General features: G+C 38.8%; 1 protein-coding gene across 1 annotated transcript; it reads left to right on the top strand.

The window, feature by feature from the left end:
• The first annotated feature begins 3,822 nt into the window (after positions 1-3,822).
• LOC106092727 (ubiquitin-ribosomal protein eS31 fusion protein) lies at positions 3,823-15,236 on the top strand. Its single transcript, XM_013259643.2, has 3 exons — positions 3,823-3,905; positions 14,518-14,847; positions 15,034-15,236. Exons 2-3 carry the CDS (start codon positions 14,527-14,529, stop codon positions 15,181-15,183), a joined length of 471 nt encoding a protein of 156 aa, XP_013115097.1. The 5' UTR covers positions 3,823-3,905; positions 14,518-14,526; the 3' UTR covers positions 15,184-15,236.
• Positions 15,237-19,285: the final 4,049 nt, after the last annotated feature.

Genomic DNA, 19,285 nt, shown 5'->3' on the forward strand with positions numbered 1-19,285 from the left:
GCTTATTATAAATTTATAATTTATAATTACCAGTAAACAATATTTTTATTTTTACTTATGTCTACGTTTTTGATCCATTTTGGTGTTAGCTTTTGTATTTTCATATAATAGGTACTTTACAAAACATCTGTTCAAAGTTGCAAATGCTGGCAAAAAAGGTTCCAATATAAAATTGCAGTTTCTGTATTTTCTGTCAAAATTTGCGCTCTCTCGCGCTCTTTTCTACCGATAAATAAATAAACGCGAACGACTTCCAGTTAAAATTTGCATAAATTTTTGAGTTCCCGAACACAGCTTATACAAGGTCAAATGTGTGTTCGTGCAAAATTGTCCTTAAGTTTGATTTGTCTAAGTTCGCATTTAATGGCTCAATCATCTCTTTTCCCTTTATAAAATCAGCTAAATCCGGATTTTAAAGCAGTATAAACGGGGTTTACAACCACATTGACATTTCAATATACGACATTCCCGCCCAAGGTAGTTTCGTTGGGGATAGATTTTTGTTGTTGTGCCGATCACGCTATTTCAACAAATTTATCATTTGTACAGTGGTTAACTGAGCACATGTCTGTGAGAGTGGGTGTATATACACAGAAAAAATTAAAAACTAGTTTAAATGAACCAATTTGTACATATAAAAAAGAAATTTGTATTATTGATGAACAATTTTGGATTTGGATTTATGATAATATCAAAAATCCAATTAAAGCGGTTATTAAATCCATAAACCAATTATTTGAAAGTTGTCCTTCACTGCTGGGGATATGATCTGTAAGGAGTATTATAAATAAATTAATTTATATACATATTAGAAATGAATCATTTAAAATACCAGTTCTAAGTAAAAAAAAAATAATATGGTCAGATCCAAATATATCTTACATAAGATATAGTTGGATCTTATTAGATCCAAATGGATCTGCCATATCCAATTATATATAATTATATCTGATGCTATATAAACTATATCTGGTAGTAGATATAGTTGGATATGGAGCCAAATATAATTATATGTGCTATATATAATTATAATCAAAGAGATAGATATATCTAGCCTTGGATACAATATATATATATATATATATATGTATCTATATATATATATATATATATATATGTATATCTTGCGCTACAAATAGTGGAATTTTGTTCTTTCAGTGCTTAAATTTTATTTAAATATATAGTAAACAATATATTGACATTAGTAAGCCTAAAGTATAAGGCATTTTAAAAACAAAGTATCCAATTCTCAAAACGTGAGATATTTTGTATTTTTTTTTAGTTTGATCAATATGTGATTGTTGGAGTTAACAATTGGTAATATGTGATATATGGGCGTTTTATTTTCTACATATTATTGTTCGCTGTTTCCTAAAGTTTATTTTGCAGTTTGCTTAAAATTCATTATAAGATTCAAAATGAAAAGCACATATTTTCCATACAGGACCCCAGCGCCTGACATATGCACATGCATTTATGCTCAAAGCCTAAATTTGTGCCATTACACAAATATAAATGCATTGGAAAAAGTACAGCTAATAAACAGGGTTGTCGAGCTTGTTTAATGTGGTAATTGTATCATAGATGCGTTTTCGCAGTTAAATACGATTTAAATACAACATACCAACGCACGGCCCTTGAAGCCATCACACCTAAGAAGCCATAACGAAAGACGAAAAGCGTCCCACAGTGGTTGGTGTGTGTTGCTACTTTTGGCTTTCCTTTTCCATTTGCATCTTCGATCATTCAGCTCGTCTCGAAAGAGAAACAAGCAAAGGTAATCGACATCGTTGAAATCAGCTGTTTTCGCTAACGAAAAGAAATTCGACGGACAATTATTTGGTGTTTACTTTAACGAAATAATTAAAGATAAATATTTAGGATGACTAGAGTATTTTCTTTCCATTTTTCTCTAGTTTTTTCTTAAAGCATTTCGGATATGTGTGTACAATCAATCAATAAGCGTGGTAGGGTGTGTTTCTTAAAATAAAAAAAAATGCCCGAAAAAGTTTTATACGAATAATTCGTATTGATAGCACTTTTTATTTAAATTTGTGATGTTTCTATATTAATAAATAAAGAATTTCAGCTTATGAGAAGAATTCTTTATTATTTTTGTTTTTTGGGTAGAGGTGCCAGAGGGATAAACGATGTTCGTTATAAGTTACAGAATTGCGGCACTGGTCACGCAACCACCATATCTTTATACTGTACCAAGGCGGATTTAAATAAGTGGTCTCACGCGAACCGCTTTTAACCACAGGTCAAGTTTGACGTTATTAAGATGTCAGATATTTGTTGGCATTATCTTTGTTGTTATCTTCTTTCTTGCATATTCTCTGCTCATGTACACATATGTATACACACACGCACACACACTTCTTTGATGGTGGATTGCACCATGTGTTACGTGGTTCTTTTACAAATGAGACCACCTTTAATTGTTTCGCCATGAAACCGTATTTGGCAGACAACAACCAATCCCATGGCAGCCGGTTGTATCGGCAAGGAATGCTGCCTCAGTGTAAAATATGATGCTACAACAACAACAACCGTACTTGGCAGGCTTCGCTGGAATATATTGTGTGAAGCGTGTGCGGCCTCTGTATGGGAATAACTGCTCATCAACGGTATCTTCAATAGCCGCAGTTTTGCTGTTGGTTAATCGCTGCTGTCGCGTATTTCCATTGTCGAACCTAAGGCATAATGAAGCTTTATGTATTGGGCAGCGCTTTGGGCCCCATAACTCTTCAAGATGTTCACTATGCGATTTGCATCGAACTCTTTGAAAGTGATTGGTTTCCATTACTATGTGTTAGTTGGATTTGCCATACAGCGTTCACTTCCCTGCCTTTCCGATTTGACTCGCGTATTATGATGTACGCCATGTCTTCGGTGACGAGCGAACAGAATATGGTAAAGCGAATATATGTGGTTCCACATTACTCCACATACAACTGTCATACTCAACATATAAAAAAAATGTAAGTGAAAAATGTGTGATTAAAACAGGAATAAGGCACAATTAATCCTAGTGTACTATAACCCCGTTTACAATGCTCATTAAATCCGGATTTAAGGCTCCCGTCAGCTGATTTTATTAAGGGAAAGAGATGATCGAGCCATAAAATCCATATTTAAAGAGCAGTGTAAATGGTGTTTATGATAGCAGGATATTGTTGGTGCAGAAAAATTGCTGTAAATATTTTAAAGTAAATTGTGTTACTTTGCTGAACTTTTTCGCAACTAATTTTTGTTTACAAATCATAATTAATCAAATACATTTTGGTTAAAGGAACTAAATAGATCGTAATCGCTTGCCTTAGTCTTGTTGTTGATAGAATCATGAAAAAAGCTGGTTTAATCCAAAATGCATCATTTAAGTGAGGCCTTAATTTGATTTTGCTATAACTCTAAATGTCAAATGCTTACTAACATAGCTCTGAATTTTTCTAAATTTTTAAAGGACGTTTTAGTTCCTCCGATTTTCCACATAGAAGCAACAAAACAATGCCATAATGAAGAAGATAAGTTGTTAAACAATGTTAATTGTTAAAACTACTTTGACATTTGAAGTTATGGCATTCGACAATCTAGGTAGTTTAGTTGGGGGTAGATTTTTGTTGTTGTGCTTATGACGCTACATCTTAATTTTACCATGGGTTAATTCAAACATATAGCGAAATTTTCATTGAAATATCCCGAACATACCTAAGATTCTCCGTATGTGGCATCGTTTTTGATATGCGTTGCTGCCATCTACAAATTAAGAGATAATTATAGAATTGTTTCGATATACACATGGTTATTTTTTCGTGCATCTGATTGACTACTTGAGAACAGGATTCATTACTTCCGCTCACTTAAGTTCTTTCCTTTTTGCATCGTGCTTTTGAGAACATAAGGTTGGTAATTTTTTTTATATTGCTTTATTTTTGTTTACATATCGACTTCGCTTTTTCAATATGAAGTTGTGGCGTTGTTTGTGCTTGGAAAATGGTGGATAACAAAATATAAAATGTGTGTTATATCGGACCCAAAAAACTAAGTTTCTCCACCAGAGATTATTTTTACCCACGTAAACACATAAACAATGGAAGTACTAATTGGTGGAATGTTTTAGAGTGAACACCCAGTGTAAGGAACATATGTACAACATAATTGATGGGTGCATGTAGAAACCAAAACATTTGTTTATTTTTATTTAATTATCTGTGTTTCGCATAAGGGCGCATTTAGTTGTTTGCCAGTTTAAAGTATAGCGGCAATGTAGATTTGAAAAAGGTTTATTTCACATATTTCCTTTATAGAACTGTCAAATAAACCCTAAGCCTTCATAAATTGGTGAATAAAGCCGTAGATGTATAAATGTATATTTCCAATACAACAAGCTCAATTATCATCTACTTCCAAATTATATCTAAAAATTTCTGCTTAACTAATTTTCACAATCAAGGTAAAATGATCAGGTATTGTTTTAATTAGTTCACGCTATCACCAACTTATAGGTAACATACTCGTTATCCTTCTCCTTATCACCCACGGGTTACGCAGTGCTCTGGATGATTTATTTCGTAGAGTTATCAGGTCAAAAATATCAATTTTAGATTATTCCAAATGCAACCATTGGTAAAGCGAAGGTTAAGGTGTGGCGTCTCATCGTTCAATCTGCACGTGTGATTCTAAGTCCACGCGTTGGTCAGGTTTGGTACATCGTTATCACTTCGCCACTTCAGTAACAAATTTTACACTGGACTGTACTAGTGTGCCACTTTTTTTTATTATTGTGCCACCAAATACAATACCTTTTTTTGGTCACTTCCACTCCTTGTGCTAATTTTTACAAATTATTCCTTTATTGTTATATAACCATCTCAAACATCTTATTATGTCTGACTAACAGTGTGAGTTCGAATCTATCGGAAAAGTTTAACAGTTCTATTTGTTATTCTTTGTTTATAGGATGCCCCTGAGAACACTTTCATTTACAAAATTTCATACCCACCACCATAGGATTGGGGTTATTCTCACTTCCAATGTTCGGTTGCAACTTTTTGATTTGTATGTAGGTGCTCCTAAGTTCGGAATGTACCAGAAGTCTGCACTTTTTTTAATAACTAAGCATACTAATAAAAAAGGTCAATAAACGTTACAAGTATCCTCGGCTCTCCTTGTGAACAAAAATATTTGAGCTGAGATGATTTACGGCAGAAATAAGCTTTTAGTGAGAGGGTGTCCATCAAGTTCGAAAGTTCCTGTCCTTAAGAAAAAAAATTCAAAAGAACATTTAAATCATAAAAATTATTAAAAAAAATATTTTTTTGTTTATCTTTTTTTTTTATTCGATGCTCACTTTAGGAACTATAAAAAAGTGAATTTTCCAGTAGTCGGCATTTGAGTGCCGAATGGAAAATGGCAGATCGGTTTATAAGGACGCTTTTTTTAAAAAAAAAAAAAATATATTCCAATGTAGCCGCCTTCTTTAAAAATAACCTGCCTATAGACGAAGTCATAATCTGTTCTACTTTGGAGGCCTTCGTGTCACAGAAGTTACTTGTCCGCCTACGAATCTCAATCTCCGGATTCGAATCCTAGCGAAGAAATCCGAAAAATGTTCACTTAACTGATATAATCAGGCTACAGCGTCTTAAAATTATACGTTGAAAATTGGTACAGATTATTTTTTATTTGGAATTGCACTCACTTTACTGTTTTCGGCCCCTTTACCGTTTTACACAATTTGTTCGAAATTTCTAAAAATGTGGTGTTCTATTGGATATCCTTTTATGCGAAAATGGTCCATATTGTATCAGTTTGATAAGGGGTACGATACCCACTATTCGCGTCGAATACGACCCATATCGCACCGTATTTGGATAAACCTTCTATATAGACTAACCTCTCAATTGAGCTTCATGGTTTCATAAATGAGCTTATGAATTTATTTTTAGTTTTTTCGCATTAAGTATGCGAGTAAATAAAATAAAAACTTAAAATAAATGCATCAGTAATTTTCCTTAATAATTAATATTTTCATTACCAAAAAACTTTATGCTAACTTTAGGAACATGTCTGCCGAACATTAGAAAATAGTTGTTGTAACCACATTTGCATGTGGAGTGGCGATCCTTGTCATGCTCCTATAAATGAGCAGGCTCGTTCTAAATGGCCGATCGCCGAGGGAAGAGGGTTGCCATTGGTTATTTAAAGTATTTGTGCAAGAGCCGGTTCCGTCCGAGACACTCAGACTCCGATCGATACCGCTGAGTGCGACTGCCGTTGCAGCTACTTTGTATGGTGCATTTTACTATCAGCCACGTGTGGACGCGAGATACTGGGCGCTCGCAGCTAAGTTTCTTGAGATCTGATCTCAATGTTCCAGCCTGTGTGGTGCTCACAGCTATCCCGTGCCGGGATTGGAATAGTGCCGCCTACTAGTAAAAAAATGCTTTCTTTTTTTAAGAATGTATTGAAAAAGGCAAAAACCTTAAACTGCCGACTATTGATACACTTCCCTACCTTTTTTTTTTATTTTCGTCACTTTCACTCCTTTGTGCCACTTTTCACAAATTATTCTTTTATTGTGTGTTTCATTTATATAACCATGCCAAACATCTTAGCATATCGCACTGTAACAGTGAGTTCGAATCTTTGGCAGTACTAAGGGGTGGTTCTTTTAAGATCTATAGGAAAGTTAAATAAAAAAAACATTAAATTCAAAAAAATGGATGAAATTTTTATTTTAATCGATAAAACGGTCCATATAATTAAATGTTTGAAGAATATTTCATGCAAATGTTTACCGTTACTGCGCCTCAATGGTCCATCCGCTTAGTCCAATTTTGACTTAATCTTTCGGCCGGTATCTCACGAATAAATGCCAGTTATAACTATATCTAAGGCCAGATATAATTATATCTAAGGTCAGATATAATTATATCTAGGGCCAGATATAATTATATATAGAATATCTCTTTCGATATAATTATATATAGCAAACTCTTTCGATATAATTATATACAGCAGTTATGATTGTATCGGGCCCCATATCCAATTAATCTTCTACCAGATATAGTAATATATAGCATCAGATATAATTATATTTTTGTTTTTGTAGCAGTGTATTAAACACTGAGGCGGCAGTCCTTGCCGATGAAGAACACAATCGGGTCAATCCGGTACGTACAACCGGCTGCCATGGGATTGTATAATCATATGTAATTGGATATGGCAGATCCATTTGGATCTAATTAGATTCAATTAAACCTTATCCAAGATATATTTGGATCTGACCATATCAATTACTCGGGCCACCACCATAGGATTGTGGTTGTTCAGTTTGTAACTCTTCGATTTGTATGTAATTTTTATGCACTACATTTTTTTAATGGGATTAGCATTCTGATTGGGTTTACTACTGTTAGTCCGTCTATATCTTCAGCCACGAGTAAGGCTGCGCAAATACTTCTATTTGATGTTTAAATATGTAGTCCCCTATTAAGCAGTTTGAGAGCATATGTCGTATCTGATTTGAAAAATTTTGTATTAAACATTATTTTGCTATTTTCACGATTAAGTTATCAATCTTAGTTTTGCTTATACATAGGCATCGTGCAGAAATTCTGGCGGTCGCTATTCATGGTCTAAATTGTGCCCTGTTGAACTTCACACCTATAATTTGTATTATGTACTGAATTGCTGTTTCCATTGGCGTGGCAAGACATTTTCTCTGGGGGTACTACAGCCCAATCGAAAACAAAGTACTACAATAAAAAACAATAAATTGACTCGTACAAAACTTGATCGGGCTGTGAAGACACATTTGTGGTCCGATTTTTAAATTTCCTTATTTGATAGAGTATATGGTATGTGGCGTCTTATAAGATGTCAAATTTAGCGCTTGTAGAGTTGTTGTTGTAATAGTGTGTTGTACACTGTGGCGGTAGCCCTTGAAAGACCCCATCGGGCCAAATTGGCTGTCATGTACATGTCGTGTGATACATATGAAAATCACTTCAAATTATCACTTTTTTTTTTAGAGCCACAATTAAGCGGTAGTGTCATTAGCACAACAACAATAGCATACCCCCAACGAAACGTTGTTTTACAATTTATCTTCTTAAAATGTTTCTTTAGTTGTATTTTCATCATTATAAAACCATGTTTCCAAAAGAGCCCAAATCCGCTTGATTTGAGATAATCTACAAAACCCTTTTCTACTACGATTTATGCCGTTTTTATACCTACCACCGACGGATGGGTGTATATTCATTTTGTCATTCCGTTTGCAACACATCGAAATATCCATTTCCGACCCTATAAAGTAAAGTATTCTTGATCAGCGCAAAAATCTAAGACGATCTAGACATGTCCGTCCGTCTGTCTGTTGAAATCACGCTACAGTCTTCAAAAATAGAGATATTGAGCTGAAAATTTGCACAGATTCTTTTTTTTATCCATAAGCGGGTTAAGTTCGAGGATGAGCTATATCGGACTATATCTTGATATAGCCCCCATATAGACCGATCCGCTGATTTATGGTCTTGGGCCAAAAGAGCCACGTTTATTTTTCGATTTTGCTGAAATTTGGGACAGTGAGTTGTGTTAGGCCCTTCGACATCCTACGTCAATTTGGCCCAGATCGGTTCAGATTTGGATATAGCTGCTATGTAGACCGGTCCTCCGATTAAGGCCTTAGGCCCATAAAAGCCAAATTGATTATCCGATTTTGCCGAAAATTAGGACAGTGAGTTGCTATAGGCCCTTCAACATCCTTCGTCAATTTGGCCCAGATCGGTCCAGATTTGGATATAGCTGCTATATAGACCTATCCTCCGATTAAGGTCTTAGGCCCATAAAAGCCAAATTTATTATCCGATTTTGCCGAAATTTAGGACAGTGAGTTGCTATAGGCCCTTCGATATCCTTCGTTAATTTGGCTCAGATCGGTTTAAATTTGGATATAGCTGCCATATAGACCGATCCTCCGATCCTCCGATTTAGGGTCTTAGGCCCATAAAAGCCACATTTATTATCCGATTTTGTTGAAATTTAGGACAGTGAGTTGTGTTAGGCCCTTCCACATCCTTCGTCAATTTGGCCAGATCGGCCCAGATTTGGATATAACTGCCATATAGACCGATCCCCCGATTTAGGGTCTTAGGCGCATAAGAGGCGCATTTATTGTCCGATGTCGCCGAAATTTGGGACAGTGAGTTGTGTTAGGCCCTTCAATATCCTTCGTTAATTTGGCTCAGATCGGTTTAGATTTGGATATAGCTGTCATATAGACCGATCCTCCGATTTAGTGTCTTAGGCCCATAAAAGCCACATTTATTATCCGATTTTGCTGAAATTTAGGACAGTGAGTTATGTTAGGCCTTTCGACGTCCTTCGTCAATTTGGCTCAGATCGGCCTAGATTTGGATATAACTGCCATATAGACCGATCCTCCAATTTAGGGTCTTAGGCGCATTTATTGTCCGATGTCGCCGAAATTTGGGACAGTGAGTTGTGTTGGGCCCTTTGACATCCTTCTGCAATTTCACTCAGATCGGTCCAGATTTGGATATAGCTGCAATATAGACCGATCTCTGAATTTAATGTTTTGGGCCCTTAAAAGGTGCATTTATTGTCCGATGTTGCCGAAATTTGGGACAGAGAGTTAAGTTAAGCCCCTCCACATATTTCTGCAATTTGGTCTAGATTTGCTTATAGCTGCCATATAGACCGATATCTCGATTTAAAGATTTGGCCCCAAAAACGGCGAATTTAACTGAAATTTGACACATTGACTTATGTTAGGTACAATAACGCCTCTAACACATTAAATGAATTCAATGTACTCCAATAGATTTACAATTAGAATTAATTTAAAAAAAGTTTATATTTGCTTTTGTCTATTTGGGGCTTTCATGGCCATGTTGCAAAATGAGTTTACGCGTCCACTCCAAATTTTCTCGATTATTTGTCGAAGACACATAAATACATATTTTTTGTCAAATTTTTTAAAGTTTTAAAATGAAAATGGAGGATTATAAGATTAATTGTAACGGGGGTAAGAAAATTAATGTCCAAAGACATAAGTTGGAACAACGAAAACGAAAAATGGAAGACAAACCAGAGCTTTAGTCGAACTTGTACGCTGTAAAGGAAAATTCGTTTGTTTTCTTTCAATATGTAATTATTTTCAAATATACGAGTTTTTTAATTAAAATTGTTAAATTTGTAGTACAAACCCAGGAAGAGATCAACGGCGGTGATCGAAGTATTTGTAAAAATTACAAATAAAACACCAACACTGTTTTTACAAATTTTTAATAAAATTTGTATTAATAAAGTAGTATAAAATATATTTATCTGCATACAGTTGGTAGATAATTTTCCAAAGTCTCGTAAAAATTCTTTGCTCTGCAGGATCAAGCGGATATCCTTGGAATTGAGGAGGTGAAGGTATGGCTAAGACATAATGTCATAACGACGATTAGCATAAATATCTTCTCAGACATCCATGCAACCATTAAATCCCTTGAGAACGTATTTCTGAACACAAAAACCGACCTCGACTGTCGTAGACCTCAACGAGATGGCTGAACAGTTCAATATTCACCTGATCTGGGTACCGGGCGACAGAGATATCCCAGGGAATTGTAAAGCGGGCGAGCTTGCGAGAGCAAGGAACTACGTCATGACAGATAACTGTCCAATCGGAAAACATGCTGGCAGACTGAAGGTTGTCAGTAACGACTTTGCCAGAAGCTGACATCGAAGAAGAAGAAGAGAGAAGAATAGAACACCAGTGTGTGTGTTCCGCACTGGCAGTCAGAGGTGGTTCCACTTTAGGTTCTCATTTCTTTGAGAACTTGTCTGATTTAGCGGATGTGAACATTTGCAAATTAGTGCGTTTTTTAAAGCGAATTGGGTGGTTCAACTGTAGGAACTAGGAACTCTTGTTCCTGTAGTATCACAATGTATGAAAACGTCTTCTAAGTAAGTCGGATGGCAGACTGCTATTTAAATCTAATCTAACCATAAGCAAAATATTACAAAACTCAAAAAATAACTAAAAAATAAACACGTTGTAACAGAGCTGCTTTTCACCCAGTTTGTGAGCGATTAATTACCTTTACAATTAATTGAATTAAAATTTGTGGTAGAACAGCGTCACGTCACAGTACCACTTCTACGGAATGTGTTCTCATTTCTACGTCACTATTTTTTTTATAGTGCTTTTGGATAGATGATCGGGCGAAAAGTCAAAGTCAGTACTAGGCTATAGATGTTAGCTTTGTAAGTCAGAAATCAGCCTGGGTGGTTTGGTGTATGGTAAGCTGTCCTTTGTCCATCGTGTAAGCTTGATTTTTTTCTAACATCTGTTTAAAGAACTTATACAATATGAACTTGTCCTTGCCGCTTTCGGCCCGATGGCACCCACCCCTAAAAACAAAACAAAAATCGACATCGAAACGTTTAAAAAAAGTTTTGCTTTTTTTTGTTAAAATTGATTTAATTTTACATAAAAGTGATGTTATTGTAAAAATATAGCTTAAACAAATAATAAATATACCAATAATTGGTAATTAAGTGTTTTTTTTTTTTTTGTTTACATATGTTTTTTCATTGTAAATTTAAGCAATTTTGTTTGTGTTCCCTGCAAAAAAATGTGTGAAAATTTTCCAGAGGAGAAAAAGTCTATCGATCAACTAAAAGTGAAAAGTTTTCGTTTCACTGGGTAAAGCGAGTTTCAGAACAAATATAATATCAAGGGGTTATCGTAAACCGATCGTCATAATATTGCGTCATAATATTGGGAACAAAAGGCGAACAATTAATTTTCCTTTTTGCAAAAAGCTGTTCTCCCTTATACAGACAGTCTAAAGTATATTCTTGGTTGTAGTAAATATCTTAAGACCATCAAAGTCTTAGGCCCATAAAAGCCGAATTCATTATATGATTAGGTTGAAATTCATACAATAATTTGAGTTCATATCTTTGTCTTAATATAGGACCCAAATACAGCGATCTAAGGTCTCCCGATTTAAGGTCTCAGGACCATAAAAGTCGATTTTTTGTCCGATTTCACTGAAACAGTAATCTGTGGGAGGTGTCCATGCCGAATATGGTTTAGATCGGTCATATTTTTTTTTTTTAAATTTATAACCCACATTTAGCTAATTTTTACTGCTCTGAAGAAAGATTTTTGTTTTTATGTTGGCTTTAGGAGTTTTTTTTGTGCTTAACACTATGTATAAATTTTTAATTCCTTTTTGCTCTTTTTTAGTAGTCGTTGTTGTTTTTGTTGCTGTAACAGTTTGTTGCGTTCTACTGTTGAGTGTCAATACCCAGGAACTCTGCGACTAAGAGGGGTGCGTCCAAAGGGATGTGGGTCTGAGTCGAGTGGGTCTGGCTTGGCAGTTAAACAGGTGACGTGTATCGTGCGGTCCATGGTTACAATCGGAAAATGCATCTTGTACGTTGGCATCAATCCTTGCTCCGTAGGAGTTAAGGCGGCTGCATCTGCCGGAACGTAACTGAGCCAGGACTGCTCTGGTTTGCCGGGGGAGGTCAATTTTTTCAGGTGCAATGGGAGACGGTCGTTCTCCAAGGACTACATTCACCCGGTAGTCATTTACCGCATCTGCTATCGTGTCTGCATGAATGTTGTCTAGACCTGCTTGATATGCCGCTTGATCTAGGGGCTCTCTTTTGTAGTGCTGAACCTCACGCTCTAGATCATGAAGATCTACCTTAAGGCATCTGGGCGGTGGATATCTATCCACAATATGATGATTTGGATGGCCTCTGCCATAACAGCCCAAAAGGTATTGCTTAGACAGCATGTAGTTATGTCTTCGCACTGGTACGATCTTTGTCTCCTGATGGAGGTGGTCCACATGAGAACTGAGGAGACAGCCCGTCGCAGTTCGGAGAGCGGCATTCTGACAAATCTGAATATTATTCCACTGCCTGTCACAAAGCTGACTAGACCACACTGGCGCTGGATAACTTAACATGCTTTGTACGTGGTCAACAAGAATTTTTTGGAGGATAGGTAGAGGTTAAACAGTGCCGGAGATATCACCCCACCTTGAAGAACACCCAGTTTCACTCTATGGTGCTTCGACTTCTTATCCCTAAATTTCACAAATGACTGGCGACGACACGGATAATTCGCGACCCATCGTTTCAGGCCTGGCTGGAGGGACGTGTTGGCGATGTCCTCAAATAGGTTGGCATGGCTGACCGTGTCCAATGCCTTCGATAGGTCCAGTGCCACGAGGACCGTCCTCTCACATGGCCTGGGCCGATTGAAGCCAAGGCAAATGTGTGCGGTGATGGCATGCAAAGCAGTTGTTGTGCAGTCTTCGATATCTATGTTGATGCTCGGCGAATGGAAATTTTCCTACGAGGCTCGGGAAAATTTCCTCATGCTACTGGTGAGAAAATGAAGATCGGTCTGTACGCCTCTCCCAAACTCGGGTCCTTTCCAGATTTCAGTAGTGGGATCACTCTGCCCATTTTCTAGACATCGGGAACTATAAAAGTGTTCAAAGACAGGTTGAGCCCGATTCTTCAACATCAATGTAGATGTTCCGTCGGGGCCCTGCGCCTTGGATGATTTGGTGCCACGGATGACATTTGTTCGTAACTAGCACATCCGAGGGGGGTGGCAGTTCACTGAAGCGGCAGTTCGCATAGTCCGACGACGAGAACGCAGAAGGCGACGACGACGACGCTAGTGACCCGCTGCTGGCTATGTTCGCACAGAACCTTGCAACATATCCAGTATGACTACTCCCGTAGTGAAGTGACGACGACGCAAGTGACCCGCTGCTGGTTATGTTCGCACAGAACCTTGCAACATATCCAGTATGACTATACTCCCGTAGTGAAGTGAGGCCAAAGCAAGATCGGAAATGTACCCACTCTATGCACCGGTTACATCTCTCCGACACTGACACCGACCGATGATGGAGGCGGTTCTGGCAAACCGAAGAGAACCAGGGTCCGGAGTTCTTTTCAATCGGCACGGATCAGAAGCGTGCGGAGAAGGCACTCCGGGATCGGGATGTGCCTCTCCCATGACCAACACGTATACTGATGCGGGAGCCCTTGCCGATGAAGAGTTCCATCGGGTCAATCCGGTGCGTATAACCGGCTGCCATGGGATTGTCGTGTTTGGGTCATGTTTTTGTAGGACAAGTGCATTTTCGGTTACTTATTTATTCTTAGTTTATTTTAAGCTATGTATTCATTATGAGTAGTTTTATTCATAAAATATATGCGTTGTGTAATTGCTTAAAACGCCTCGTGGTTTTACATTACATGTGTCGAAATAAATGAAATGCTTCCAAATTATGAATATACCTTAGTTTGGAGCAAAGTTTATTTAAATTATATGGGTAAATGTTCATATTCTTTAATTATTACGCATCATTTAACTATAAACTATCAATTCGCAAATATCCTGCATAAAATCCCAACAATTTTTTTTTTACAAATATCTTTTTGTTCCAGGCTGCGAAGATGCAGATTTTTGTCAAAACTTTAACGGGCAAGACCATTACGCTTGAAGTTGAGCCGTCTGATACAATAGAAAATGTAAAGGCCAAGATTCAGGACAAAGAGGGAATTCCACCTGATCAACAACGTTTAATATTTGCCGGAAAACAGCTTGAAGATGGTCGTACGTTATCAGACTACAACATACAAAAGGAATCAACGCTTCATTTAGTTTTGCGATTGCGTGGTGGCGCCAAGAAACGCAAGAAGAAGAATTACTCTACACCCAAAAAAATGAAGCATAAGAGGAAGAAGGTTAAGCTTGCCGTCCTTAAATACTATAAGGTACTATTCGAAGGTGTCTAATTTTACTAAATACTACATTCAATAAAATCGAATAAAAGGTGGAATTCTTGAGTCCTGTAAATCTTGTGCGATTCGATCAAACCAGGCTGATAAGAAACAATTCCATTGCTTATTGCTTCATTTTGTTTTGATTATGAAACTACATTCTTCTTTTTTAAATTTTAGGTTGACGAAAATGGTAAGATACATCGCCTTCGCCGCGAATGTCCTGGTGAAAATTGTGGAGCTGGCGTTTTTATGGCTGCTCATGAAGATCGTCACTATTGTGGGAAATGCAATTTGACATTTGTATTTACAAAACCAGAAGAAAAATAAATGTTAAATAAACGTAAATAATTGCGAACCGGAATAAACGCTTATATTTTAAATTGGTTTATTCGACAAACGGTTTTGATTGCAAGAATTTATGTACAGTTAAGTAGCCAGCTTGAAAATTTGTTATAGAAAATTCCATTTCAGTATTAGTTTAGGTTGAAAAGAGGGTACATTATTAATCAGGAATTCCGTGCTATTTACAAAATCCCTAATTGTTTTCCATACCACGCCCCTAAGTTGCAATGGGTGGCGGTCGTTCTTCAAGGACTACATTCATCCGGTAGCCAATTACCGCATCTGCTACCGCGAATGTTGTCTAGACCTGCTTGATCTAGAGGTTCTCTCTTGTAGCGCTGAACCTCACGCTCTAAATAATGTAGATCTACCTTAAGGCTTCTGGATGGTGTATATCTATCCACAAGATGATGATTTGGATGGTTTCTGCGATAACAGCCCAAAAGGTATTGCTTGGACAGCATGTATTTATGTCTTTGCACTGGTAGAATCTTTGTCTCCTGATGGAGGTGGTCCACATGCGAACTGAGGAGACAGCCCGTTGCAGTTCAGAGAGCGGCATTCTGACAGATCTGAATATTATTTCACTTCGTGTCACAGAGTTGACGAGACCACACTGGCGCTGCATAACATACCACAGACTGGCCAATTGCTTTGTACGTGGTCAAAAAAGTTTATTTGTCTGCACCCCAAGTGCTGCCAGCAAGTGACTTGGCACCTTGTTTCCGAGTTTGACTTTATGGCAAATTGCTGTGCCATGTGGGGAGAATGTGTAAGAGCTGTCAAATGTGACAAGTATTTTGGGACACTTGATGTTCGGAATCATTTCTCCATCGACCATCACAGTCAGCTCAGTATTCACCTCACGCGTATTTGTAGTGAACAATGTGGCTGGATATCTTCAGATTTCTTGCAACGAAATATGAGGCAAGTTCGTTGAGGTAGACCTTCAACCTTTCGCAGATGTCATCAATGGGTGGGGGGCCTGATGCCACGATCGTACAAGCGTCCGCATATGATACGATCTCTATGCCGTCTGGAGGGGGCAAAATGGAGGATAGGTAGAGGTTAAATAGTGCCGGAGATATCACCCCACCTTGAGGAACACCCTGTTTCACTCTATGGTACTTCGACTTCTTATCCCTAATTTTCACAAATTATTGGCGACCACACAGATAATTCGCGACCCATCGTTTCAGGCCTGGCTGGAGGGACGTGTTGGCGATGTCCTCAAATAATTTAGCATGGCGGACCGTGTCGAATGCCTTCGATAGGTCCAGTGCCACGAGGACCGTGGTGCTGTGCAGTCTTCCAAATCCATGTTGATGCTCGACGAATGGAAATTCCTACGAGGCTGGGGAGGAATGCCTCAAGCGTTTTTGCCACTGGTGAGAGAAGGGAGATCGGTCTGTACGACTCCCCCAAACTCGGGTCTTTTCCAGGCTTGAGTAGCGGTATCACTCTGCCCATTTTCCAGACATCGGGAACTATAAGAGTGTTCAAAGACAGGTTGAGGACAGTGGTAAGGTACTCACTACAGGTGAATCCACATTCTTCAACATCAATGTAGAGATACCGTCGGGGCCCAAAGCCTTATATGATTTGGCGCCGCGGATGACATTCATAACTTCGCGCCCACGGTAACTTGTGAAAGCTGTTCATCGGCTCGGAGTCCACGAATACGGCGAATGGCTCTCCTCCTTACCCTGTATATCTCGGGATGGACAATAAATTGACGGTTAAACAACCTGGCGCATCTCATCGGATCAGTTACGGCTATTTCGCCAAAAGTGGATGAGGTCCTGTCATCCCGTCTACCGGGGTTCGAGACAGTAGACCACAGTTTGCCTACACCGGTACCTAAGTTACATTGCTCCAAGTGTTGTAGCCACAAATTCCGCTTATGTTCGTTGACTACCCTGTTTATTTCCAGTTTCAGCTTGCTGATTCTGGGGTTAGCGGGGTCCATAGCACGAATCCCATCACGCTCATCTGCGAGTACCACTGCTTGCGCCGGGAAATTGGGCCGCACTTGGGGTATTCGACCGGCTGGTACAAAGCGAGCGGCTGCTGCGTTAATGATGTCTCGGAATTTCTCTCGGCCACTAGCACATCAGATGGGGGTGGCAGTTCACTGAAGCGGGGATTGGTATACTCTCTGAAGCCAGTTCAATCGGCCTTCTTATGATTGATAAACGTCCGGCGCTCAGAGGTTATGAACACGGGTGGTCGTCACTCAGGGGATAAGGGGATGCAATGGAGGTGTCCGGCAAGCTGCTGCACCTCCTCGTAATCCAGGTGGGGGCATCCTCATTCACCATGCAAAACGTGGAGCTTTCAATCTGCTCTGCCAAAGCTATGCCACGCTGGTCGTTACCTAGGGGAAAATGCAAGACGTGTGACGCGCATTAAAGTCCTCTAGAACCAGACGATTATGGCCAGATAGCAACCCACTTATGTTGGGGTTGTAAGCCTGGCCATTCCCGATTAATGGCACAGCTACCAACCGGCGGTATGTACACGTTGTATAGCTCTATCTCGGCAGTATCGTACCTGACTGCTATCCCCAAGCATTCCATGTAGCGGTCACATGCGCAGGCGAGATAGGTCTATATTGCATGGTGTATTACGAAGGCCAATCCTCCACCTCCAATCCTTGAGCGAGCCTTACGTAGCACATTGTAACTGTGCAAGCTGTAGGTGTTGGTCAGCTTTGTCTCCTGGACCGCTGCGACCAACATGCTCTTCCGACTCATAAAGTCCACAATCTCATCGATCTTGCCACGAAGGCCGTTGCAGTTTAACTGCAAAAACGATACATTTCCCGGCATTGGCCTGGCAATATTTCGGCTGGGATGCTGCCGTTGCGTAAATTGCCGTATGGGAGAGGTCGTAGTGAAGTGAGGTCAGAGCAAGATCGGAAATGTACCCACTCCATGCACCGGTTACACCTCACCGACACCGACCTATCATGAAGGCGGTTCTGGCAAACCGAATAGAACCAATCCCGGCACGGACCAGGAGCGTGCGGAGAAGGCACTCCGGGATCGGAGTGCTTTGTCCAACATCGCGTTTCGTATTTCCAACATCGCGTCTATTCTGGTACATCTACTGCATTTTAAAATTGTTTTTGTTGTAGCCACATTTTCATGTGGATGTGGCGATCCTCGTCAAGCTCCTATAGGTGAGCAAGCACATTCCGGTTCAAAGGACCGATCGCCGCGGGAGCAGGGTGGCTATTGGCTATTTAAAGGGGCTAATACCTAGCCTTGTTATAACGAGTGTCATTGGCACTCTGTATTTATGGAAGAGACGGTGCCACCCGACCTCTCACTGAGACTCCGTTCGATACCGCTGATTGTCCGCTACTATCCCGTGTCGGGTTTTAAAATTGTGAGCATGGCTTTGTTTTGTATTGTATTTTCTGTATTCATTCTAACTGCGTGTTGTTGCTACATGTATATAATATCGGAGAGACGTATTCAAAATGTGGTTTATTATAGTGTTCAGTTTATTCATTTTTAACCATGTATATATGTATGTTGTCTAAATCATATTTAATATTATCTCGAAAATTTTCCATGGATTCACTTTCTCTGTCGATTAGTGGCCATCGGCAAAGAGGACGATTTCACAATTTTTTTACAATATTTCACATTGATGTACAGGATAAACAGTAGTTTTCCTAATATCGATCCTTGTAGCACACCAAAAATTTTCTCTTCTAAGCCATTAAAGTTCTGTATTGATCTATAGCCTATTATATGTATATCGATCTATATCTATACTTTTCCATTTGTTTACGACATAGTTTACACATGTTTCACACGATTGCTTCTTTCGAAAACCTGATTGATGTTAAGATAAAATATACGGTATGATTTTGGTTTCGTTTCGCATGTTAATGTGAAATATTTGTGAAATGAGATGACACGTGTAGCATGCAACTTTTGGTTGTACCTAAATTTGGATTTTGCACCCGCAAGAGTCAAATACAAAATGTTTTTGGGAAGGAAAGCCTAGCGGAAGCACGCAGGTTACCAGCCTTATTGCTCGTCGGTGGGATGGGGTCTTGCTGCTTTCCAAC

Source organism: Stomoxys calcitrans, chromosome 3, assembly GCF_963082655.1.
Source record: "Stomoxys calcitrans chromosome 3, idStoCalc2.1, whole genome shotgun sequence".
NCBI classification, from domain to species: Eukaryota; Metazoa; Arthropoda; class Insecta; order Diptera; family Muscidae; genus Stomoxys; species Stomoxys calcitrans.

Excerpts from the sequence above, each read along its gene's own strand:
- LOC106092727 (XM_013259643.2), top strand. The coding sequence starts at position 14,527 with ATGCAGATTTTTGTCAAAACTTTAACGGGCAAGACCATTACGCTTGAA. Across the intron at positions 14,848-15,033 it reads CCGTCCTTAAATACTATAAG|GTTGACGAAAATGGTAAGAT; the intron begins GTACTATTCGAA and ends TTTAAATTTTAG.